Genomic DNA, 25860 nt, shown 5'->3' on the forward strand with positions numbered 1-25860 from the left:
TAAATTCTTCAGTACCATTCAAACATGTAGCATGTAGTTAGCCTGCACCATAAAACTTCTTTTGCAATGTCTTGATGTTAAATGGATTTGTCCTAGAGCAACCCTACTCTGATGTGTTACTTCAGCCACAAGTCAAAGAGACAAAATTACTATAGAATACAGTTAACTATGCATAAAAAAATAGTTTTCACGAGCCATTCAGAAATCTTATCATCTGCCTAACAACATTAACCTCCCATATACTCAACAAGTGGGAGACTGAGAACCTATTGCCATTTCTGAGTCCAATGTCACTAGTATTTCTCGATGTTATCTAGAATCAAAACTTTGGCTTAAGACCAGTTTCTGTGAAAACTTCCATGATATTCTAGTCACAAACAAGAGAAAATCTGCAGATTCTGGGAATCCAAGAAACACACACAAAATGCTGGAGGAACTCGGTAGACCAGGCAGCATCTATGGAAAAGGATAAACATTCCGATATTGCTGGCCGGGACCCTTCATCAAGACTGGAGAAAAAAAGATTAGAAGTCAGTAAGATGGGGGCAAGGGAGGAAGAAATACAAAGTAGTAGGTGCTAGAGATAGATAGATACTTTATTGATCCCAAAGGAAATTAGTGTCACCGTAGCAATACAAGTACACAGATAAACAAATGTTAGAAAGAATAAAAAAATAAGTTACCTCAAACAGTCTAGCAGGAAAGGATCATCACTTCAACTACAGGTTGACTCATTATAGAGCCTAATGGCCAAGGGAAAGAATGACCTCATATTGCATTTTTTGGAGAGGCACAGTTGCCTTAGTTTATTATGAAAAGTGCTCCTCTTTTCAGCCAAGGTGGCATGCAGAGAGTGAGAAACATTGTCCAGAATTACCAGGATTTTCCATAGGGTCCTTTGTTCTACCACAGGCTCCAGTGTGTCCAGTTCAATTCCTATAACAGAACCAGCCTTTCTAATCAGTTTATTGAGCCTGTTGGCATCACCTGTGTTGATGCCATTGCCCTAGCACACCATCTCACAGAGAGTTGTATTGGTGACAACAGACCGGGACAGCAATGTGACTTTTGAGTTAAAAGACCAAGATCCTTTGTTTGTTTAGGAAGATGACAAAGGGAGAACACGTGATGAAATATGAGTTACTGTAAAGTTAATTCCATCTGTTTCAGTTACGGTAATTTGGAAAACATTTTCCATAAACAATGGATTTTGTTTAAGGATCCCAAAACCTGGGATGTTTGCTTCCAGAGGTACAAACCATACATCATGATTTACGCAAACAACAGGAATTCTGCAGATGCTGGAAATTCAAGCAACACACATCAAAGTTGCTGGTGAACGCAGCAGGCCAGGCAGCATCTCTAGGAAGAAGTGCAGTCGACATTTCAGGCCGTTCATGATTTACGCAAGTTTTACCAAATTGTAGGTTGCGATGCCTGCTGAGGCTAAATTTGGCTCTCAATTTTTCCTTAAATTTTTGACCCATTGCTGGACTAGTACCTCTACCACCACGTGCTTGATTGATGCTGCCACTTTGCCTCAAATGTGAATGACATAGGCAGACAATGCTTTATGAAAAGATCCTGCTTTTGTTTTGCTAGGATGGGAGGAGTTCTCTGAAAGAACTGGAGGAATACTGCGCATCTACTCAGAAGCAACCTTGATATGCCAAGATCATTTGGTACCAATAAGTTAGATCTTAACACTTTGAAGGTTTTACAGTAGGAGAGAAATGGAGGTGAAGTACCACTATGGGGATTCTGTTCAAGGGCACTGGTGTTTCCATATCAGACTACAATACAACCAGTTAATATATGTTTCACCACAGATCAATAAAATTTGTCGAAGTTTTAGATGACATGCCACATTTTTGCAAACTTCTAAGGATGTAGAGGAGCTGCTGTGCTTTCTTCACAATTGCATTTAATTGCTGGTCCCAGGGTAGGTCCTCAGAAGTGGTAACACTGAGGAATTTAAGGTTGCTGACCCTCCCCACCTCTGATTCCCTGATGAGGACTGGCTTACAGACCTCCAGTTTCCTCCTCCTGAAGTCAATCATCACCTCCCTGGTCTTGCTGACATTGAGTAAGGGGTTGTGATTGTGTTAGCTCTCAGCCAGATTTTCATTCTTTGATTCGACCAACAACAGTGGTGTCATCAGTAAACTTAAATATGGCATTGGAGCTGTCCTTAACCACACAGCCCCATGTTTAAAGCGAGTAGAGCAGGGGAGTAAGCACAAAGGCTTGTGGTGTACCTGTGCTAATGGAGATTCTGGTAGAGCTGTTGTTACAAATCTGAACTGACTAGGGTCCGCAAACAAGGAAATGAAAGATTCAATTGCACATGGAGGTATTGAGGACTTTAAGCTTATTGATTAGTTTTGAGGGGGTGATAGTATAGAATGCCGATCTGTTGTCAATAAAGAGCATCCTGATGTATATACCTTTGCTGTTTACTTGTCCTAGGGTTAAGTGCAGAGCCAATGAAATGGAATCTGCTATGGACCTGTTGTGCTGGCAGGCTACTTGGAGTGGATCCAAGTTGCTCCTCAGGTAGGAGTTGTTGTTTCATTAAACTTTCAAAACACTTCATCACTGTGCACGTGAGTGTTACTGGATGATAGTCATTGAGGCAGGCTATGCCCTTCTTACGCACTGATAAAAATGAAGTCTGCATGAAGCAGGTGGGTACCTCAGACTGCCAAAGTGAAAGATCAAAGATCTCAGAGAACACTGCAGCCAGCACAGATCTTTAGTACTTAGCCAGATACTTTCTGTAGGTTCACCCTCCTGAGAGATGGAGATCACAGTCATCAGGGGCTGTGGGAGTTTGTGCTGGTTTCTCCATGTTTTAACAGCCAAACAGAAGGCACTGAGTCCTGTTGTCACCTATGTCACTTGATTTCACTTTGTAAGAGGTAATAGCACTCAAGCCCTGCCACAGCTGTTGAGCATCCTTCATTGATTTAAGTTTAGAAATGAATTGCCACTTCATCCGTGAGATGGCTTTCTGGAGATTGTACCAGAACCTCTTGTAAATTTCTTGGTTGCCTCTGACCTGGCCCTCAGCAAACTGCAGATCTCATGGCTCATCAGGGCTGCTGGTTGGGGAAAACTGAATAATTTTGTGGGGCACATTCATCTACCACTGCTTTTATAAAGTCCGTAACAATCGTGGTGTATTTATTCAGATCCACAGATGATTCTTTGAATATGGCCCAGTCCACCGACTCAAAGCAATTCCATTGCCGCTACTCTAACTTGCGCAATCACTTTTTTGTTGTCCTAATCCAGGGGTGCCCAACCTTTTTTGCACTGCGGACCGACCGGGGCCGAGGGGGGGGGGGTAGGGTTGCCAACGAACGAGAGTAGCAGTCAAATGCGTTGTTTACCCAAAAGACTACAATGACCATGAAGCCTTGCGCATGCGCATCGTGACCTGCCGATTCCCCTCTTCCCCCCCCCCCCAAAGCAAATCCTTTTTGGCGATTCTGTTCGTGGGGGTGGGTGTTAATCACTACCGGAATATAGGTGAGAAGTGGGTAATATACTCAATTTTGTTTCTAAAAGGGTTTATCTAACGAATTTAATATTAAACACACAGCGCATATTTTCCTCGCATGGATATAATGATAAGTCAATTATCAGGGGAGCTTGAAGTGTTGAACGAACTTCCAGTAGAAGTGGCAGAAGCAGGTTCGATATGATCATTTAAAGAAAAATTGGATCGGTACATGGACAGGAAAGGAATGGAGGGTTATGGGCTGAGTGCAGGTCGGCGGGACTAGAAGGGCCGAGATGGCCTGTTTCCGTGCTGTAATTGTTATCTGGTTATATAGGTCACTTATAAGTCAATAGCATCATAACATTTTAAGCAATATTTGGATATTAAACACACAGCACATATTTTCCCCGTATGAATATATAAAATCATTGCAACACACCAATATCGCTGAATCAGTGGGAGCCCTGGGCTTGTTTCCCTGCAACAACGCAGCCCTATCGAGGGGTGATGGGAGACAGCGATACTCGAAGGGGGTTCCTGATGTCCAGTCTATTCCACAGTTTAGTTTTCGTTGCATTCATTGCAGAAAACTCCGCTTCGCAGAAAAATGTTGGAAATGAAAGCAACGTTTTCAGTGCTTTCGTGGATCTCAGGATATTTAGCCTTGACTTTGATCCAAAATGCCGACAGAGTTGATCGCCTTCCCACCCTGACACGGATGACGCGCAGGTCACGACCTCGCATGCGTAATGGCTGACCAGTGGCCGTGACAGGGAATGAGGAAAGGTGCAGCTGACCAAATCATATCGCTTCCTTGCGGCCCGGTAGCGGTCCGCGGCCCGGTGGTTGGGGACCGCTGTCCTAATCTCTGGAGCTTTGCACTTTAGCCTCTGCCTATATGCAAGTAGGACAGTCAAGGGATCGGATTCCTGAAATGCGGGTCTGGTATGGAACAGCAGGCATTCCTCGTCAGTATAATGGTGATTTAGTATTGAGACCTCTGATGCTTTGGGTTATATACTGATGATAAATGGGCAGGGATTTCTTCAAACAAGCCTGACTGAAATGCCCGACTATGATTTGAAATGTGTCAGAGTGGACTGCTTGCTTGGTGACAACATCATGCAGTCTCTCGAGTGCTTAATTATAGTTGGATGCTGGTGGACTCTCTTGGTAAATAGAACGGTCAGCATTTGATCGTTAGGTGTTCAAAGTCAGGAAAACAGGAGTACAACAAAACCACTACACTGCAGCACCACAGAGTTTATCATGAAACACACACCCCCACCTTTGGCCTTTTTGGATTCCCTCAACATTCAGTATTACTTTTGCTGTGCACCTGCCAAAAGTTGCAATCACCACTCATTAAAAGTTTAACTCAATCGGCACACAAATAGTAATAACTGTGGCTAATAACAAACATGTAAGAGACTAAACCCCATTTTGTTCATTCAACTCCAAGGTTTTTCTGTCACAGATGAGAAAAGAATCAAACTGTTATCAATATTACAATTTATATCTTCTGATATTATAAAATGCAGTGACAAGAGAAAAGTTGGTTCAGGAATCTCCAATGAAAACTTAGCAATGGGGTCTATGCAATGCATGTAAAGGCTACAGTGATGTACAGATGATAATGTTGCATCAGTGTAATGGAAAAAGCTATCACCACAAATAATTGAGAAAATTTATCTCAGTTAAACCTTAGTTTCAATTGCTTACACTTACAGTTTGCATTTCAACCTTAATTATAATTATTAAAAATCCAGAGCAAAAAAAAATTGAATACTTTCTCTATTTATATCTCATTTACTGCAAAGCAAATCAGTTTTTCAAGAAGTCATCACCACAACAATCCAGGTTATTCAATTAAAATCCTTTATACAAGTTACTACTCTACCATGGGAGGTGAATACACATTCAATTTTTTTCTTGGTGCTTGGCATGCAGCACTGCTCCTTCAATTCTTTAAACACAACCCATAATGAAAAGGCATAATGATTATCATTAGTGACAAATGAAGCAGTGAGTGAATTTTTACAACCTGAGAGCAGTGATACATTTTCACAGGAAAGGTCTCACACCATCTTGAAGACAGCTTGACAGATGTGAGAACAATTGACATTGCATAATACATTTTGAAACCCACAGAAATCTGGTATACACCAGCATTTGGATAGTAAATGGTAGGACCAGTTGGCATTGGCTTCACTCTGCTTATATTTTTTCCTCTGTAAGTAAACACTGGATATTCAGTGACAGTAACAGTAAATACTGTATGTAGTTTAGTAACTCCATTAATCTACTTTCAAAACAAAATTTATATTAGTAAAATAAGGTTATTTAAATTGTCTGCTTGATATTTTTCAGCTTAAAGTCAGATACACTAAAAAAACAAATATTCAAATGATGGGAGAAGCAGCAGATTTTTAAAAGTGGTCAATAAAAGATTTAATACAATTAAAAAGGGTGTTAAACATCATGCTTTTTTCATTTGAAAACAGTTGTCTGCAGCACTTCCTGCATAAAGCAGTATTGTAAGTTTTATGTACACCATTATATGCTCAAAAATGGTATTATGATTCAAGTGAGCAAGAACTAACAGAGCTCATTATTTGAGAAATCAGCAAAAAAAAATGCAGTCAAATATTTTGATGACATTTATTTCAGGTAGTTCCACCTTGCATGTTTCCAGGTTTCAAAGATTATTGCTCAACATGGCAGTCTAATGATGGTGAATATGTTAGTCATGGCTAGAGTGTGCTCCTTTTCTTTTTGACAGTTTTCCAGAAGAAAAAAAGATTTATTTTGAACATTAATGATTTGCCAGGGAGCAGAAACACAGTAAATGAGATTAATGATTGGAACATCTTTTATTAAAAGATTTGAATAGAAACAACAGGAATCATCCATTTTTCTTTTAAAATTACTGTTATGAATTCATTAATCAATAAAAAAAATTCTGCTCAAAATAACCATGGCAAGAGAAATTTTTAAGACTATCGGTAATTTGGGCACACACTCTGAAAAAGCTTCACTACCCTGACCAAGGCTCATCCTCTTATCTCTTGCTATATACTGTACTGGAATTACATTTTAATTTAATTTTTTTTCTCTCTACAATGTTTAAAGTTAAAAGATTAATGTTTCTTTTTTCTTTGTAAACTTTGTTTTCCCAGGGTTATTATACTTCAAGGCATTTGCGATATTTTATTATTGAGAATAATTATCTACATCAATAACCAAGCAATTGTTACCACTTTAAACAATTGTTTTTAAGAAAAAACAGATGAACTTTCTCCTCTCAAAGCTTATTATATGTATAGCTCTTAGGTGGCCTGTATTTGTACTCATCTCACATAAATGTTTCATTCTGAACAGATCTCTCCATACACTAAGACAAAAAAATCTGCAGATGCTGGAAATCCAAGCAGCACACACAAAATGCTGGAGGAACTCACCAGGCCAGGCTTTATCTATGGAAAAAAGCAAAGGGTTGACACTTTGTGCCAAGACCCTCCTGATGAAGAGTCTCAGCTTGAAACATCAAGTGTTTACTCTTTTCCATAGATGCTGCCTAACCTGCTGAGTTCCTCCAGCATTGTGTGTGGGTTGCTGACATGACCCTTCAGATGCAACAAGTTTTGTTCCGATTCATGAAGACAGAGTTTCAAATGATTGATTTGAGATCGGAAGATTACAGATTAAACAAAGTTGGTACAGAGAAAATCTTTAAAAAGAAATACACAGTGTAAAAATACCAAGCATCAACATTTCATCAACATTTGCCAGAAAGACAAGAAAGATAATCAGTTGCTTGTTCAATTAGTGAATATCAGCAGGGGAATTAAACATTAGAAATGAAAAAATAAGAAAAATATTCAGGAATCCACCCAACTGTTATTTAGAGAGAATTGCAGGAGCAAATATGAGATAAAAGTATACTCACACTTTAATGATTTCATAACAATTTTGAGGATCCTTTTTTGTCAAAAATTGAGAAGTACCTCAAAAGTGGAAAAAATGAAATGTAAGCATTAAGCATGCTCGGGCTGAATGCATTGCTATCATGCTTCAAACAGATACCTAGCTCGTCATTTTCACAGTCTCATGTGATGCTAAAAAAGCAAATTAACATATTTCATGCTTTTCCTGTTTCAGGAAAATTAGAACAAGTAAACATTTCAATTACACAAACACGAGGAAATCTGCAGATGCTGGAAATTCAAGCAACACACTCAAAATGCTGGTGGAATGCAGCAGGCCAGACAGCATCCACAGGAAGAAGCAGTCAACATTTCGGGCCGAGACCCTTCATCAGGACTCAAGGGTCTCAGCCAGAAACGTCGACTGTGCTTCTTCCCATGGATGCTGTCTGGCCTGCTGCGTTCCACCAGCATTTTGTGTGTGTTGCTCAAATATTTCAATTAAGTTGAAGTTCATTGTCATGGGCAAAGAGCATATAAATGCCATAAAAATGAGCTTTTTGCAGTAGCACTACATTTCATGACACACAAGTAACAAACTTAAATTATACGCAACTTACATGACAGAATAAATAACATTACAAAATTACTACAAGTTGAGGAAATATAGTCCGAAGTAGAATTAGGGTTTCTCAAGTTGGTTTAAGAACCTGGTGGTAGTAGACAAGTTTGAGGTAGCGGTCTTCAGGCTCCCGTACTTTCTGTCTGATGGAAGCAATGAGAAGACAGCATGGCCCAGTTGGTGAGGGTCCTTGATGATGTCCTGAGATATCAATTCTTATGGATACAAGCAACACACATCATCAAAGTTGCTGGTGAACGCAGCAAGCCAGGCAGCATCTCCAGGAAGAGGTATAGTCGACGTTTTGGGCCGAAACCCTTCGTCAGGACTAACTGAAGGACGAGCTACTAAGAGATTCGAAAGTGGGAGGGGGAGGGGGAAGATCCGAAATGATAGGAGAAGACAGGAGGGGGAGGGATGGAGCCAAGAGCTGGACAGTTGACTGGCAAAGGGGATATGAGAGGATCATGGGACAGGAGGCCCTGGGAGAAAGAAAAGCAGGAGGGGGAGCAAAAGCAAAACCCAGAGGATGGGCAAGGGGTATAGTCAGAGGGACAGAGGGAGAAAAAGGAGAGTGAGAAAAAGAATGTGTGTATAAAAATAAATAACGGATGGGGTACAAGGGAGAGGTGGGGCATCGGCGGAAGTTTGAGAAGTCAGTGTTCATGCCATCAGGTTGGAGCCTACCCAGACGGAATGTAAGGTGTTGTTCCTCCAACCTGAGTGTGGCTTCACCTTTACGGTAGAGGCCAGGGATAGACATATCAGAATGGGAATGGGATGCGGAATTAAAATGTGTGGCCACTGGGAGATCCTGCTAAATAAAATGTGTGGCCACTGGGAGATCCTGCTAATCAGGTTGGTAGCCTCCAACCTGATCAACACCTTATATTCCGTCTGGGTAGCCTCCAACCTGGGCAGCTTGTCCACCAGTTCTGAGTGAATGCAGGGTTGCAAGAGATGTCATCTTCCAGATGAAATATTAAATTGAACTGTTTTCTCTGAGACTTCATGGAATTGTTTTCAAGGATTGTTACTCCCAGAGACTCTCCAACAGTTTTCCCCTCAGTAACACCTTAAAAAATTATCACATCATTGTTTGAGAGGCCAGTACACTTTTGATATTATTGGAATGCAAACACAAAAATCTTTTTTTTAATTGTGGCATGTGTGAAAACATACGAAGAGTATTCTATCAGTGTTCAAATTTACCTCTGTTACAAAGCAGGTTTAGACCAAAAGACCATAAGATATAGGAGTAGAATTAGGCCATTTCATCATGGCTGATTCAATTTTCATCTCGGCCCCAGTCTCCTGACTTCTTCATGTATCCCTTCATTCCCAGTTCATTTACCAGTGCTTTATAAATTCTCAACATTACATCTTGCTTTTATATTCTAGTCCTCTTGAAATGAATGTTAACATCGTATTTCCCTTCCCTACCACAGACTCAACCTGCAAATTAACCTTTAGGGAATCCAGCACAAGGGCTCCCAAGTCCTTTTGTGCCTCAGTTTTTTGTATTTTCTCTCCATTTAGAAAATAGTCAACCCTTTCATTTCTTTTACCAAAGTGCATGATCATACACTTTCCAATGTATTCCATCTGCTATTTCTTTGCCCATTCTCCTAATCTGTCCGTCCTTCTGTAGCGCCTCTACTTCTTCAAGACTACCTGTCTCTACACCTATCTTCACACAGTCTGCAAACTTTGCAACAAAGCCATCAACTTCCATCATCCAAATCATTGACATATAACGTAAAAAGGATCAGTCTCAACACAGACTCCTGTGGAACACTAATATTCAATTGGCAGCCAACCAGAAGCTCCCTTTATTCCCACACTTTGCCTCCTGCTAATCAACCACTGCTTTTATCCATGCTAGAATCTTTCCTGTTATACCATGGGCTCTTGTTAAGCGGCCACATGTATGGCACCTTGTCTTCTCCCAGAACCATTCCAGAATCTGGTGATTCTTGAAAGATCATTACTAATCAAGTCAAGTCACTTTTATTGTTATTTCAACCATAATTGCTGGTACAGTGCACAGTAAAAACAAGACAATGATCCTCCAGGACCATGGTGCTACATGAAACAAGAAAAAACTACACTAGACTACCTAAAACAACACAAACTACACTAGACTATGTTGAACAACACAAAACTACATTAGACTTCAGACCTACACCAGACTACATAAAGTGCACAAAACTGTACAAGACAGTACAATAATTAATAAACAATAGGCAATTCATGATTCCCGACAACTGGAACTTCTACCACACTGCCAGTGTCTTCCACAGTGAAGACTAATGCAAAATACTTATTCAGTTCATCAGCTATTTCCTTGTCCCTCATTCCTACTGTCATGTGTGAAGCCAAGCAGAGCTGCAGAACGGATGATGCTAATGAGAGAGATAACGAAAGACAATGGAGAAACATTCAAAATGCTAAAAAGAGAGAAGAGAGAGATTAACAAGAAAGAGACACAATTCAGATGTTGGCATCTGCCACAGACCATTTGCTTTGAACCTAAACTGTTTGAAGTTTGATGGACGGGTGATACCCCATCAGGGGGATAAAAATAGCGGGTTTGCTAAGGCACGACACACACGCCACGAGACCCTGGAAAGAGCATTGTGCCCCACAAGTTGGTGGAAGTTTGGAGGACCAATTCGCAGGAATCGGTCAGAGGCTCACAGAGTGAAAAGGTACGATTGGTGGGAACCTGGTGTGTGTCTGCCCTTGCCTGGGTGCCGGGTTCACCACGGAAGAATGATCGCATCCGGAATGGAGGGGTCACAGTCGGTGACCACAGCTGGATCAGAAGGCATCGAAAGGTTTGCCTGAAACCAACTGCATCTCTCTCTCTCTCTCTCCGCCCCCCCCCAACGGTACAACAACAGCGATTACTTCGAACTGCACTAGACTGAACTGAACTCTGCTTCACCTTAAGACTGATCATTTTACCCCTAGACTGCGATACAGCTTGGTTGATTCCTATTACCCTATTTCTGTGTATATGTGTATACTAGCATTGTTAACCTGTTACATTTATATCCTTGCGGTTAGTGTACTGTATTACTTATTTCTTTAATGAAACTTTATTAGTTCCTACTAATCACAGACTCCAACGAGCATTCCATTTCTGCTGGTTTGGCAACCCAGTTACGGGATACGTAACACTACCTCTCCAGGATCGTTTTCCAGTGATCCGATATCCACTCGACTCTCTTTTATACATCTGAAGAAACTTTTGGCATCCTCTTTAATATTATTGGCAAGTTTATTTTCGTATTCCATGTTTACATTCTTGGTGACTTCTTTTAGTTGCATTCTGTTGGTATTTGAAAGCTTTCCCAATTCCCAAACTTCTCACTAATTTTTGCTCTATTATATGCCATCTCTTTTCTTTTGTGCTGGCTTTGACTTCTCTTGTCAGCCTTGGTTGCTTCATCTTTTCTTTAGAATACTTCCTCCTTTTTGGGATGTATACATCCTGTGCCTTCCGATTTGCTTCAAAGAAACTCCAGTTATTGCTGCTCTGCCATCATCTCTGCCAGGGTTCTACGCCAATCAATTCTGGCCAACTTGTCTCTTATCGCTCTGTAATTCCCTTTACTCCACACTAATACTGATACATCTGACTTTCGTTTCTCCTTCGCAAAATTCAGAGCGTATTCGATCATATTATGATCACTTTCCCTGAAAGGTTCTTTTACCTTAAGCTATCTAATCAATTCTAGTTCATTGCACAACACCCAATACAGAATAGCCGATTCCCCTAGTGGGCTCAACTACGAGCTGCTCTAAAAAGCCATCTCATAGGCACTCTAGGAATTCCACCTGTTGGAACACAGCACCAACCTGATTTTCCCAATCTACCGGCAAATTGAAATCCCACATGACCATCGTAACATTGCCCTCTCAGCATGCATTCTCTTTATCCCATTGCAATTTATAGACCACATCCTACTACTGTATGGAGGTCTGTATACAACTCCCATCAGGGTCTTTTTATCCTTGCAGTTCCTTAGCTCCATCTACAATAATTCACCACCTTATGATCCTATGTCACCTCTTTCTAATGATTTGATTTCATCTTTTTTTTTAAAAAAAACAACAGAGCAACACCTCCCTCTCTGCCTTCCTGCCTGTCCTTTTGATACAATGTGTATTGCTGAACATCAAGCTCCCAGTTATAATCTTCTTTCTGGCATGATTCAGTGATGCCAACAACATCATACCTGCCAATCTGCAACTGTGCTACAAGTTCATCTTCCTTATTCCACATACTGCGCGCATTCAAATACACAGTCCTGTATTTAACCTTTACATTTTTGTCTGCCTTTTACATTGCAACTCATCCCACAAACAACAAATCTGCCCTATCAACAGCCTTTCTTCACTGCACATTGCCTGTTTGTAAACCAGTTACCTTGTCTTCAGCACCATCATCCGCCTTTCCTACAATACTTCTTACAGTGAAATATACGCAGCTCAGGACACTAGTCGACCATGCTCAACCTTTTGATTCCCAACTGTGTCTCAGGTCTTACCAATACCTGCCTCAACAACCTCTCCAATAACTGCTCTGGCACTCTGGTTCCCATATCCCCCTGCAACTCTAGTTCAAACCCCACTGTGTATCATCAACAAATCTTCCGACTAAGATGTTAGTTCCCCCTCCAGTTTTGGTGATAACCGTCCTACCGTCCTTCTGTATAGGTCCACCTTCCCTGAAACGGAGCCCAATGACCCAAAAATCTTATGCCTTCCCACCTACAACAACTCCTTAGCCATGTAGTAAATTGTATAATCTTCTTAGTTCTTTCCTCACTAGTGCATGGTATTGGTAGTAATCCTGAGATCACAACGCTGGAGGTCGTGCCTTTCAACTTAACACTCAACTCCTTGAACTCTCTATGCAGAACCTTGTCACTCATCCTATCCATGTCTTTCGTACCTCAATGGACCACGACTTCTGGCTGTTCAACCCCCCTCCCCCCGCCCCCCCACCACTGAATGCGGCTGAGGTCTCTGTCTTGAGATATCCCAGACCCTGGCACCCAGGAGGCAACATACCATTCAGGAATGTCATTCCCATCCACAGAACCTCCTGTTTGTTCCCCAAACCAATGAATCCCCTATTACTACAGTATGCCTCTTCTCCCCCTTCCCTTCTGAGTCACAGAGGCAGACTCAATGTCAAAGACCTGACCACCGTGACTTTCCTCTTATGTCATCTCCCCACTGCCCCCCCAACAGCATCCAAAGTGATATACCTGTTGAGAGAGATGACCATAGGGGTACTCTGCACCGGCTCTTTAATCCCTTTCCCCTTCTTGACTGTTACCCAGTTTCCTGTGTCCTGCACCTTGGGGGTAATTACCTCTCTATATGTTCCATCTGTCACCCCTCAGCCTCCCAAATGATCCAGAGTTTATCCAATTCCAGATTGAACTCCCTAACACGGATTGCTGGAAGCTGCAGTTGGATGCACTTCTCCAAGTTGTGGTCATCAGGGACTCTGGACATCTCCTTGCCCTCCCACATCCTGCAAGGGCAGCATTCAACTATCTTGCCTGGTATTTCTACTGGCCAAGTAGAGCAGATATAAAGAAGAGAAGCAAAAAAAAATTAACCTAGAGCATTTCTTTTGCTTTCTCTGTCTGAAGCCTCTCTTCACTGAAGCCTCGAAGAGTTAAAACCTCAAAATGACCACTCTGATTCCATCCACTCAGACAATGGCCACTGTGCTTGCCCCACCTTCCTTTAATTTGCTCTTGTTAATCAATTCCAAATGCTGATTGGTCACTGGTCAGAGCTATTTTTCATAAATTGCCGCGAAACTCTGCCTTTAAAATCGTGATCGCCATCCTGATTAAAAAGTAGCTCTCTAATGCAATCCAATGCCATGGATGGTCCAATTTCAAGCTTTCAAAGCCACAAAATTTCAATCTTTCCACTAGGAGGTGTGGAAACAAGAAATAATACAATGGGATGAGCACTTCAATTGCAAAATTTACTAAAAATGTTAAATTAGGTAACTTTGCAAAATTTCAGTACAAAGAAACAGACTATTGTGAAAAAAATGTTCTAAACAGGTTAGCATTTATTATTCCACAAATAAATACTTAACTACTCTATTCCATGGATTTAAAAAAATAGGAAGATAAACTAGGATGTACATTGGCGCTAAAATGTGATTCATGAAATTGCATAAGGAAAAGTTACTTTCAAATTGACAGAATTATAGTTACTCATTTCACATTAGAATTATTACTTTAAAAGGAGGAAAGTTTAATAAAAAAAGAAAACCAAATTGTCTATTGCAATCACAAGAACCAACTGGACAAAATATATTCTACCACAGACATTACAGGAGCTTGCATTACTGGAAAAACAGTCTATATTCCAATTATCTGTAACACATTAGTTGTTGGGATTTGGGGGTCAGCCCTGGGTAAAATATGGATAATTACTGCTTGTCTGTAAGATGGTGCCCAATGTCTAAATGCAGACCGTGAAACTTATCGCCTTTTCTACTGAGGCAGCATTTCATCCTCTTTTGTGAGTTTGTGGATGACTCTAAAATTAGTGCGTGGTGGAAGTGAGAGTTTTCTGAGTTTGCCATGAGATGAAAACCAGCTTGGTAAGTGGGCCAAGGGATGGTAGGTGGAACTTAACTGGGGCAAGTGTGACATGGTAGATTTTGGAAAGTTAAACCAGTGCAGAACCAAGAGTAAATGACAGGGACCAGGGGGAGTTGTAGAACAGAGAGACCAAGGGGTACAAGTAGAGAACTCCCTGAAAGTGGTGACATAGGTAGACAGGATAATGAAGAAGTATGGATGGGTTCTCATGCTGTGTAAATCTGTGACTAAGTATAAAGGGTCCTGTCATTGTCTAGTTGTAAGCTGGTAGGTGTTCACGGATCTCCTTTCTCATAGATCTGAATGAGGCCAGCCTTCTCCAGGCTTGATGCTGTGGCTCAGGCCCTTCAGATGCTTCAGCACCTGGGTGGGTGGGTGCCACATTCAGGACCAGTGGTCTTTGGGGCCTCTGGACGTGGATGTGTTCTCCTACTATTCTCACAGACTCCGAGAGTGAAAGGTACAATGGATATTGTCTAGTTCCAGACTCAGGGCAGGGCTAAGTCAGTGTGTCTCTGGACAGACAGTATGACCAGGGTCCAGGCTCTGTAGATATACTTGGACCTCCTCCTGGGTCCCCCGGTCTCTGCGATTCTCTGCTTTCCACTGGTGCCTGAGTGACGGGCTGACACTCTTAGTCACATCTGCCAGGGTTGGACAATTCAACAACTGGCTCTCTCAGCTGCTCTGAGCTCCACCCTCATGAGTGGATGATCCACACAGAGGCAGCCTGCAGGTCTCCCATGGTCCAATTAACAGGATGACTATTAGTTTGACAAGTAATGATAATGATCAGGGTAAACAAGTTGAGAGACATCGATAGAGGAAACAGCCAGCACCTTTTCCCCAAAGTGAAAATGGTAAATACGAGAGAACATGATGTTAAGGTAATTCGTGAATGTATACAGGGGAAAGTTAGAAGTAGCTCTTATTTATTTTATTTAGAAATACAACATGAAACAGGCCCTCCCAGCCCAATGGGCTGTGCCACCCAGCAACCCACCGGTTTGGCCCTGGCCTAGCCACAGGACAGTTTGCTGTGACAGATCAGCCTACTAACCGGTGCATCTTGCTCTGTGGGAAGAAACCCATGTGATCACAGGAAGAATGGACAAACTCCTTGCAAAGAATGTTGGAATTGAACTCAGAACTCTAACATGATGAGCTTTAATAGTGGCACACTACCTGCTACACTACCATTGTAACTGGTTTTTATATTTTATATACATACACACACACACACACACACACACACACACGTGGAAAGTGTGTGGAATGAGCGGTGATAGAGGCAGATCCATTAGGGACATTTAAGAAACTCATAGATAACCACATGGATGGAAGAACACTGGCCTATTAGGAGAGGAAAACTTGGACTGATCTTGTAGTAGGTGAAAAGTTTGGCACAACACAGTGGGCCAAAGGGCCTGTACAGTGCTGTACTCTTCCATGTTCGGATCTCACAAAAGCCACATCATCAGCATATGCATCATATTATTTCCTTCATATCCCCTCCCCCCACAAATTCTCTGAAATAATTTTATACTGTATTTCTAGTTTCTGGGTAACAATTTACAAATTTTACTAGAGTTAAATTCCATAATGCCAAATTCTAAATGGCCATAATGCAGGGGTTATCTGTAAAATTTATGCAAGTACAGGTCCTCCCCAGGTTATGTCAGGGTTCCAATCTGAACTACTCCCACGTTAAAAATGTGTCTGCAAATCAAGTTCCCAGGCAGACAACTGAAGACCCACAGCACACAGCAAATTCATCCCACTCGTCTCCTGAACACATGTGCGTGGATGTCTAGGTATGCATGTGGCATTGGTAATCTGGCGACCACTAGATGAGTACTACTGAAGACAAATAGGAAAAGAATTTCATGCTGAACAAAACAATGCAATGCCTCAGATTAATCATTCAAGCATTATGATTCACAAACAGCCGTCACCAAACAAACACCTGCCCTTCAGTATTAACCCTTGGGTATAGTTGCTCCAAGGTTTCGCTAAAAGGCTGACACTTTAATAGAAACGTAGAAAACCTACAGCACAAGACAGGCCCTTTGGCCCACAATGCCGTGCCGAACATGTAGAAGAAGAAAGCGAAAGCCCTCAACTGCGAGTGGAGTCATTGGGACACTGTTCATGACTTTTTTTTTTAAGCAGGCTCTCTTATTTTTAAATTTAAAAAACGAATTGCTAGCTTGATGCTTAACCCAGCACGTATGGAAAGCGTGCAAGGGAGCCAACTGGATTCAAACTCAGGAGCCTTTGCTCCAAAGTCCGGCGTTGATGCCACTACGCCACCAGCCGGCTGTCAAACATGTACTTACTTTAGAAATTACCTAGGGTTACTCATAGCCCATGTACCTATCAAGGAGTCTCTTAAAAGTCACTATTGTATCCACTACCACCACCATCGCTGGCAGCCCATTCTACACACTCGCCACTCTCTGCGTAATAAACTTACACCTGACATCTCCTCTGTATCTATTTCCGAGCACCTTAAAACTGTGCCCTCTCGTGCTAGCCATTTCAGCCCTGGGAAAAAGCTTCTGACTGTCCGCACGATCAATGCCTCTCATCATCTTATACACCTCCATCAGGTCACCTTTCATCCTCTGCCGCTCCAAGGACAAAAGGCAGAGTACACTCAACCTATTCTCATAAGACATGCTCCCCAATCCAGGCAACATCCTTGTAAATCTTCTCTACACCCTTCTATTGTTTCCACATCCTTCCTGTAGTGAGGTGATCAGAACGGTGCACAGTACAACACGTGGGGTCTGACCAGGGTTCTACATAGCTGTAACATTACCTCTCGGCTCCTAAACTCAATCTCATGGTTGATGAAGGCTAATGCACCATATGCCTTCTTAACCAGAGTCTTTGAGTGTCCTATGGACTCGGACCCCAAGATCTCTCTGATCCTCCACAATGCCAAGAGTCTTACCATTAATACTATATTCTGCCATCATATTTGACCTACCAAAATGAACCACTTCACACTTATCTGGGTTGAACTCCATCTGCCATTTCTCAGCCCAGTTTTGTATCCTATCGATGTCCCGATGTAACCTCTGACAGCCTTCCATACTATCCACAACACCCCCAACCTTTGTGTCATCAGCAAATTTACTAACCCATCCCTCCACTTCCTCATCCAGGTCATTTATAAAAATCGCAAAGAGAAGGGGTCCCAGAACAGATCCCTGAGGCACACCACTGGTCACTGACCTCCATGCAGAATATGAGCCATCTACAACCACTCTTTGCCTTCTGTTGGCGAGCCAGTTCTGGATCCACAAAGCAAGGTCCCCTTGGATCCCATGCCTCCTTACTTTCTCAATAAGCCTTGCATGGGGTTCCTTATCAAATGCTTTGCTGAAATCCAATACATCTACTGCTCTACCTCCAATGTGTTCAGTCACATCCTCAAAAAATTCAACCAGGCTTGTAAGGCACGAGCTGCCTTTGACAAAGCCAAGCTGACTATTCCTAATCATATTATGCCTCTCCAAATGTTCATAAATCCTGCCTCTCAGGATCTTTTCCATCAACTAACCAACCACTGAAGTAAGACTCACCGGTCTATAATCTGCTGTGCTATCTCTACTCCCTCTCTTGAATAACATCTGCAACCCCCTAATTCTCTGGAACCTCTCCCGTTCCCAATGATGATGCAAAGATCATTGCCAGAGGCTCAGCAATCTTCTTCCTCGTCTCCCACAGTAGCCTGGGGTACATCTCATCTGGTCCCAGAGACTTATCCAATTTGATGCTTTCCAAAAGTTCCAGCACATCCTCTTTCTTAATGTCTATATGTTCAAGCTTTCCAGTCTGCTTGCAATTGCCAATGTCCCTTTCCGTTGTGAATAGTGAAGCAAAGTATTCACTAAGTACCTCTGCTATCTCCTCCAGTTCCATACACACTTTTCCCCATTGTCACACTTGATTGGTCCTATTCTCACATATCTTGTCCTTTTGCTCTTCACATATTTGTAGAATGCCTTGGGAATTTCCTCAATCCTTCTCATGGCCCCTTCTGGCTCTCCCAATTTCATTCGTAAGCTCCTTCCTGCTAGCTTTATAATCTTCTAGATCTCTATCATTACCTACTTTTTTGAACCTTTCGTAAGCTTTTCTTTTCTTCTTAGATTTTCAACAGCCTTTGTACACCATGGTTCTTGTACCCTACGAACCTTTCCGTCTCATTCGAACATACCTATGCCACACAAATATCCCCTGAACATTTGCCCCCACATTTCTGCCGTAAATTTCCCTGAGAACATCTCTTCCCGCTTTAACTTTTCCATTTTCAGAAAAAAGACCAATTATTGTAATACTAGCCTGATATTGTAGGAGTAGACATTAAATATAAAATTCTATTATTTTGAAGCTAATTCTATTTGAAACAAATCTAAATCTACACAAAACTAAATTACGATATACACAAATATGATTTGATTCTTCTTGTTGTTCCTTTTCCCACCTTGTGGTACATCAGCAGTATTTTTGCCATTTCCATCGCATTTGACTTTTAAAAAAAATCAAAGCCTAGTTGCTAGCTCGACACTCAACCCAACACAGATGGAAAGCGTGCGGATTTGAACTTGGGTCCATTCGCCTCGAAGTCCAGAGCTGATGTCACAACACCACCGGTCAGCATCATTTTATTCTACTGAATGCAGTTGGGTAGAAAAATATGTCAGTGTGACATCAAATTTTATTCTAGCATTACAGTATCTGACACCTTTGCGGCTCTGCTTCTTAGACACAAATAGTCCTTTTTATATCATCCATTTTTAATTTTTAACACTAGTTTTCAATTCCCCAACTATGTCACATCTGCATGTCTAAAATTAAAAAAACATTTTCATGTGTGACGAAAGACCAAGTTATTAGAAGATTGATGCTGATGAGAGAGATAAGAGGGACAAAGAGAGAAGCGTTCAAAATGTTAATGAGAGAGAAGAGAGAGTAACGAAAAGAGACACAGTTCCGAGTACTGACAGACCGGTTGCTTTGAACCTGAACTGTTTGAAGTTTGATGGACAGGCGATACCCCAGCAGGGGGATAAAAGGAACAGGTTCGCTAAGGCACGACAGACACTACGAGATCACGAGATAACAAGACCCTGGAAGTGCGGTGTGCCCCCACAAGTTGGTGAGAGTTTGGAGGTCTGGTCGCGGGACCAACCATAGACGCACAGGGTGAAAAGGTATAATCGGTGGGAACCTGGTGTGTGTGTCTGCCCTTGCCTGGGTGCCGGGTTCACCGCGGAAGAACGATCGTATCTGGAACAGAGGGGTCACAGTCGGTGACCACAGAAGACATTAAAAAGGGCTTGCCCGAAAGCTAACTGCGAGGAACATCAAAGGTCTGTTTGAATCGAGAATTTGCATATTCACTCTCTCTCTCTCGAACGGCACAACAGCAATTACTGCGAACTGTACTCAGCTGAACTGAACTCTGCGTCATTTGACACTGATCATTTTATCCCTAGACTGCGATAGAGCTTGATTGATTCCTATTATCCTAGTTCTGTGTACATGTGTGTTTTATCATTGCTAACCCGTTGCATTTATATCCTTACGATTAGAGTACTGTGTTACTTATTTCTTTAATAAAACTTTCTTAGTTCCAGTAATCCAGACTCCAACTAAGTGGTCCATTTCTGCTGGTTTGGCAACCCGGTTACGGGGTATGTAACACATGATACACTCAGAAAGGTAGCAATACATCTCATTTCCCCTCAGTGTACTCACCATTCTTCAATTGTGCAGTACAACTTATCAAAGTCAATTGGTCAATGTATAAAGTTTTACAAACTTATGTCATCACCTAAGCATAATCTTAAACAGGCCAAGAGCTGAAGTGCCTGTTCACTATAGATTTTTGTGACACAATTCAAGGTAGTTTAAACCAAACGTCCTTCTACAGTTTCATCACCCAGTGTCAACACAAACATTCAAAACAAGATAGACAATTCCAAATATGGACTGAAGTTACTGCTAACTTAAACATTTATCTTTTAAACAGCTGTCTCAGTTGCTTCATGAATCAGTTCTCTACTTTTGTTCTGTATACAGCATCCTTGCAATAAACTCGATATCAGAATGCACACAGCATTTGCAATAAAAGATTAACTGAGAGCACAGATGAGTATGATCCAATAATTATTATGCATATGTGGTTTCAGGATGACCAGTACTGGGTGCACAATATTCCAGGTTATATAATGTTCTCAAAGAATGGGCTAAAACAAAGTCAGGGTAGTATTTTTAATCGAGGAAGTCATCAGAATGATGTTGAGTTGTGCATAGAAGCAGTAATTAGTAATAGAGAAATAGGTTTGGATTGAAATTACAGGTCCATAATCCCTTATCCGAAATCCTTGGGGCCAGTTGCACTTCGGAATTCAGAATTTTTCAGATTTTAGAAAATTAATAATTATATTGATATTTAACCTGTCTCTGTGCAGGTGGACTTTAGGACCCAGGAGAGCTCCAGACATCCTCCCGTATACTCTAAATCATCTCTAGATTACTTATAATAGCTAATACAATGTAAATTCTATGTAAATAGTTGTTATACTGTATTGTTTAGGGAATAATGACAAGAAAAAAAGTCTGTGCATGCTCAAATGAGTGCTGGAGAGAGAACTTCCGGATTTTCCCAATCCGCGCTCTTTTTGACCTTTTCACAGTGAAATTAAACATAAAGTCAACAGTGAACACAAAACGTTTAGTTAAGTGGGATAAATAAAGACTACAAATACTATTACAGTTTTATTATACATTCAATAAAACATAAAAATACACAGCTTCAATCGAACCAAATCAAACACATGGTAAATGACGTAAATACTCTAGGAAATATACAGGTTCAAACTAAGCTAGTTAAGTTGCATTACGTCTGGCAAACAAAGCTAAATACTCTACAGGTACCTGATGGGCCAGGAACAGCATTCTCAAGTTCTGAAGCAGCACTACGACAGACAGCGTTCTTAAAGACTTCTTCAAGTGTCGTCTGTCTCATTAACATAGGTTTATGTCTAAGCAATCTTTCTTTAACTGAGTAAACTGCCATAATCTCTTGCTCACTGATAAATGCACATTGTTCAAGGCCAGCAATTAACTGTTCACACATTTTTATCATATCATCTCTGGGATTTTTTCACCCGTATTCACTATGTCATCATCACTACTATCTTCATGCTTATCTGTATTTAACACCATTTTAACAATTACCCCATCACTCAAGGAATGCACAACAGGTGCATCATTGTCAATGTTCAGCATTTCTTCGATGTCAGCTTCCTCTAAATTATTTACACTTTCGTTCAGTAACATTTTAGCGCAAGTTACGAGGTTTGATATCATCTTCTCATTAGTGACACGAAATCCTTCAAAGTCTTGATCTGTAGGTTCACTTACATTAAACATCATTGTAGGCCAAAGTCTGTGCCAAACATTTGTTAATGTTAATTTATCAACATCATTCCAAGCATTAGCAACTGCGTAAATGGCATCCTTAACATTGAATTCATCCAGGAAATCTTGGATTCCTACTCCTCTGTTGACTGCAGAAAGCATACAATTCAAAAATAGTCTTTATACTTGCTCTTCATGGAGCGTAAAACTCCTGATCACAAGGCTATAATATAGATATCACATTGGGGAGCAAGTAAATTGCAAAAACATCACTTTTCACAAGAAGTTCGGCAGGGGATGTGCACAGCAGTTGTCCAGGAACAATAAAATTTTAGTTTTCTTCCAGTCCAGCTTGGCTGCAATGAGCTCGTGCCGCTGGTACAAAGTTGTTATTGAACCAGTCAGAAAACATTTCTCGGGTTACCCATGCTTTCCTGTTTGCATAATAATGCACAGGTAAATTGCATACACCTTTCAGACATCTCGGATGTTGGCTTTTTCTTATCACTGCCAACTTCACCTTGTGTATGCCTGCTGCATTGGCACACCCAAGAATAGTTAACCCATCCTTAGCATCTTTAAAACCTGTTGGTGCTCTCTCATCAGCCATTGTTAATGTTTTTCTCGGAACGTAGCACCAGTACAAAGCTGTTTCATCAGCATTGTAAATTTGTTCAGGGCTAAGGTTTTCATCAGATATTATCGTGGCAAATTTGTCAATGTAATTTTCAGCTGCTTCATGATCAGCAGAAGCTTTTTCACCACATATTTTCAGATATTTTACACCATGACTCTTCTTAAATTTCTGCAGCCAACCCTCTGAATATTGATACTCACCTTCAATGTTCAGTTCTTCATGGTATATTCTCGCTTGTTTCATGATCAACGTGCCATTCAGTGGCATACGTTCACTTCTTCATTGTATAATCCACTCAATCAACACACGGTCAAGATCTTCACTTTTTGCCCTATGCATTGTTTTCCTGTTTTTCATTATTTATGGTCATCACTGTCACTAAAACTTCAGTAATTTGTCTTTGTTCCTTTAAATCATATACAGTGGTAGTTCCAACACCATATTCTTCAGTAAGACACCGCACAGACACACCACAATCAAGCTTCTGCAATAACTCCACTTTCTGCATTATTGATAATGATAGATGCTTCCTTCTCTTTTTCTCATTGTTACCCATAGGGGTATCTGCAGCTGTTTTTGACATTTTCACAGTGAAATTAAACACAAAGTCAACAGTGAACACAAAATGTCAGCGAACGGCAAATGCACGTGTAATTAGTATGATGCGCTGAGCCACAACTGACGTCTAGCTAGTGCTGCCACGTCACACCTACGTAACGTCAGCTGTTGGCGAAAAAAACTTCGGTTTTTGGAGCTTCATACATCAAAGTTGCTGGTGAACGCAGCACGCCAAGCAGCATCTATAGGAAGAGGCGCAGTCGACGTTTCAGGCCAAGACCCTTCATCAGGACTAACTGAAGGAAGAGTGAGTAAGGGATTTGAAAGCTGGAGGGGGAGGGGGAGATGCAAAATGATAGGAGAAGACAGGAGGGGGAGGGATAGAGCCGAGAGCTGGACAGGTGATAGGCAAAAGGGGATACGAGAGGATCATGGGACAGGAGGCCTAGGGAGAAAGACGGCGGGGGGGTGACCCAGAGGATGGGCAAGAGGTATATTCAGAGGGACAGAGGGAGAAAAAGGAGAGTGAGAGAAAGAATGTGTGCATAAAAATGAGTAACAGCTGGGGTACGAGGGGGAGGTGGGGCCTAGCGGAAGTTAGAGAAGTCAATGTTCATGCCATCAGGTTGGAGGCTACCCAGACGGAATATAAGGTGTTGTTCCTCCAACCTGAGTGTGGCTTCATCTTTACAGTAGAGGAGGCCGTGGATAGACATGTCAGAATGGGAATGGGATGTGGAATTAAAATGTGTGGCCACTGGGAGATCCTGCTTTCTCTGGCAGACAGAGCGTAGATGTTCAGCAAAGCGGTCTCCCAGTCTGCGTCGGGTCTCACCAATATATAAAAGGCCACATCGGGAGCACCGGACGCAGTATATCACCCCAGTCGACTCACAGGTGAAGTGATGCCTCACCTGGAAGGACTGTTTGGGGCCCTGAATGGTGGTAAGGGAGGAAGTGTAAGGGCATGTGTAGCACTTGTTCCGCTTACACGGATAAGTGCCAGGAGGGAGATCAGTGGGGAGGGATGGGGGGGACGAATGGACAAGGGAGTTGTGTAGGGAGCGATCCCTGCGGAATGCAGGGGGGAGGAGGGAAAGATGTGCTTAGTGGTGGGATCCCCTTGGAGGTAGCGGAAGTTACGGAGAATAATATGTTGGACCCGGATGCTGGTGGGGTGGTAGGTGAGGACCAGGGGAACCCTATTCCTAGTGGGGTGGTGGGAGGATGGAGTGAGAGCAGATGTACGTGAAATGGAGGAGATGCGTTTAAGAGCAGAGTTGATAGTGGAGGAAGGGAAGCCCCTTTCTTTAAAAAATGAAGACATCTCCCTCGTCCTAGAATGAAAAGCCTCATCCTGAGAGCAGATGCGGCGGAGACGGAGGAATTGCGAGAAGGGGATGGCGTTTTTGCAAGAGACAGGGTGAGAAGAGGAATAGTCCAGATAGCTGTGAGAGTCAGTAGGCTTATAGTAGATATCAGTGGATAAGCTGTCTCCAGAGACAGAGACAGAAAGATCTAGAAAGGGGAGGGAGGTGTCGGAAATAGACCAGGTAAACTTGAGGGCAGGGTGAAAGTTGGAGGCAAAGTTAATAAAGTCAACGAGTTCTGCATGCGTGCAGGAAGCAGCGCCAATGCAGTCGTCGATGCAGCAAAGGAAAAGTGGGGGACAGATACCAGAATAGGCACGGAACATAGATTGTTCCACAAACCCAACAAAAAGGCAGGCATAGCTAGGACCCATACGGGTGCCCATAGCTACACCTTTAGTTTGGAGGAAATGGGAGGAGCAAAAGGAGAAATTATTAAGAGTAAGGACTAATTCCGCTAGACGGAGCAGAGTGGTCGTAGAGGGGAACTGATTAGGTCTGGAATCCAAAAAGAAGCGTAGAGCTTTGAGACCTTCCTGATGGGGGATGGAAGTATATAAGGACTGGACATCCATGGTGAAAATAAAGCGGTGGGGGCCAGGGAACTAAAATCATTGAAAAGTTTAAGAGCGTGAGAAGTGTCACGAACATAGGTCGGAAGGGATTGAACAAGGGGTGATAAAACAGTGTCGAGGTATGCAGAAACGAGTTCGGTGGGGCAGGAGCAAGCTGAGACAATAGGTCGGCCAGGACAGGCAGGTTTGTGGATCTTGGGTAGGAGGTAGAAACGGGAAGTGTGGGGTGTGGGAACTATAAGGTTGGTAGCAGTGGATGGGAGATCCCCTGAGCGGATAACGCCATCCCCTTCTCGCAATTCCTCCGTCTCCGCCGCATCTGCTCTCAGGATGAGGCTTTTCATTCTAGGACGAGGGAGATGTCTTCATTTTTTAAAGAAAGGGGCTTCCCTTCCTCCACTATCAACTCTGCTCTTAAACGCATCTCCTCCATTTCACGTACATCTGCTCTCACTCCATCCTCCCACCACCCCACTAGGAATAGGGTTCCCCTGGTCCTCACCTACCACCCCACCAGCCTCCGGGTCCAACATATTATTCTCCGTAACTTCCGCCACCTCCAACG

At 42.1% G+C, this 25860-nt stretch overlaps 1 protein-coding gene across 8 annotated transcripts in view; it reads right to left on the reverse strand.

The window, feature by feature from the left end:
* Window positions 1-25860, reverse strand: part of slc25a21 (solute carrier family 25 member 21) — a 455579-nt gene that overhangs the window by 424174 nt on the left and 5545 nt on the right. The window contains exon 2 of one of the 8 annotated variants that reach the window (XM_063050009.1): window positions 7458-7515. The exons of the other annotated variants lie outside the window; for them this stretch is intronic. Within the exon in view, the coding sequence (XP_062906079.1) occupies window positions 7458-7473 (16 nt within the window). The 5' untranslated portion in view covers window positions 7474-7515. The remainder of the gene's footprint in view (window positions 1-7457; window positions 7516-25860) is intronic. 8 annotated transcript variants of the gene reach the window in all.

The sequence above is a fragment of the Mobula hypostoma genome, chromosome 1 (assembly GCF_963921235.1).
Source record: "Mobula hypostoma chromosome 1, sMobHyp1.1, whole genome shotgun sequence".
Classification (NCBI taxonomy): Eukaryota; Metazoa; Chordata; class Chondrichthyes; order Myliobatiformes; family Myliobatidae; genus Mobula; species Mobula hypostoma.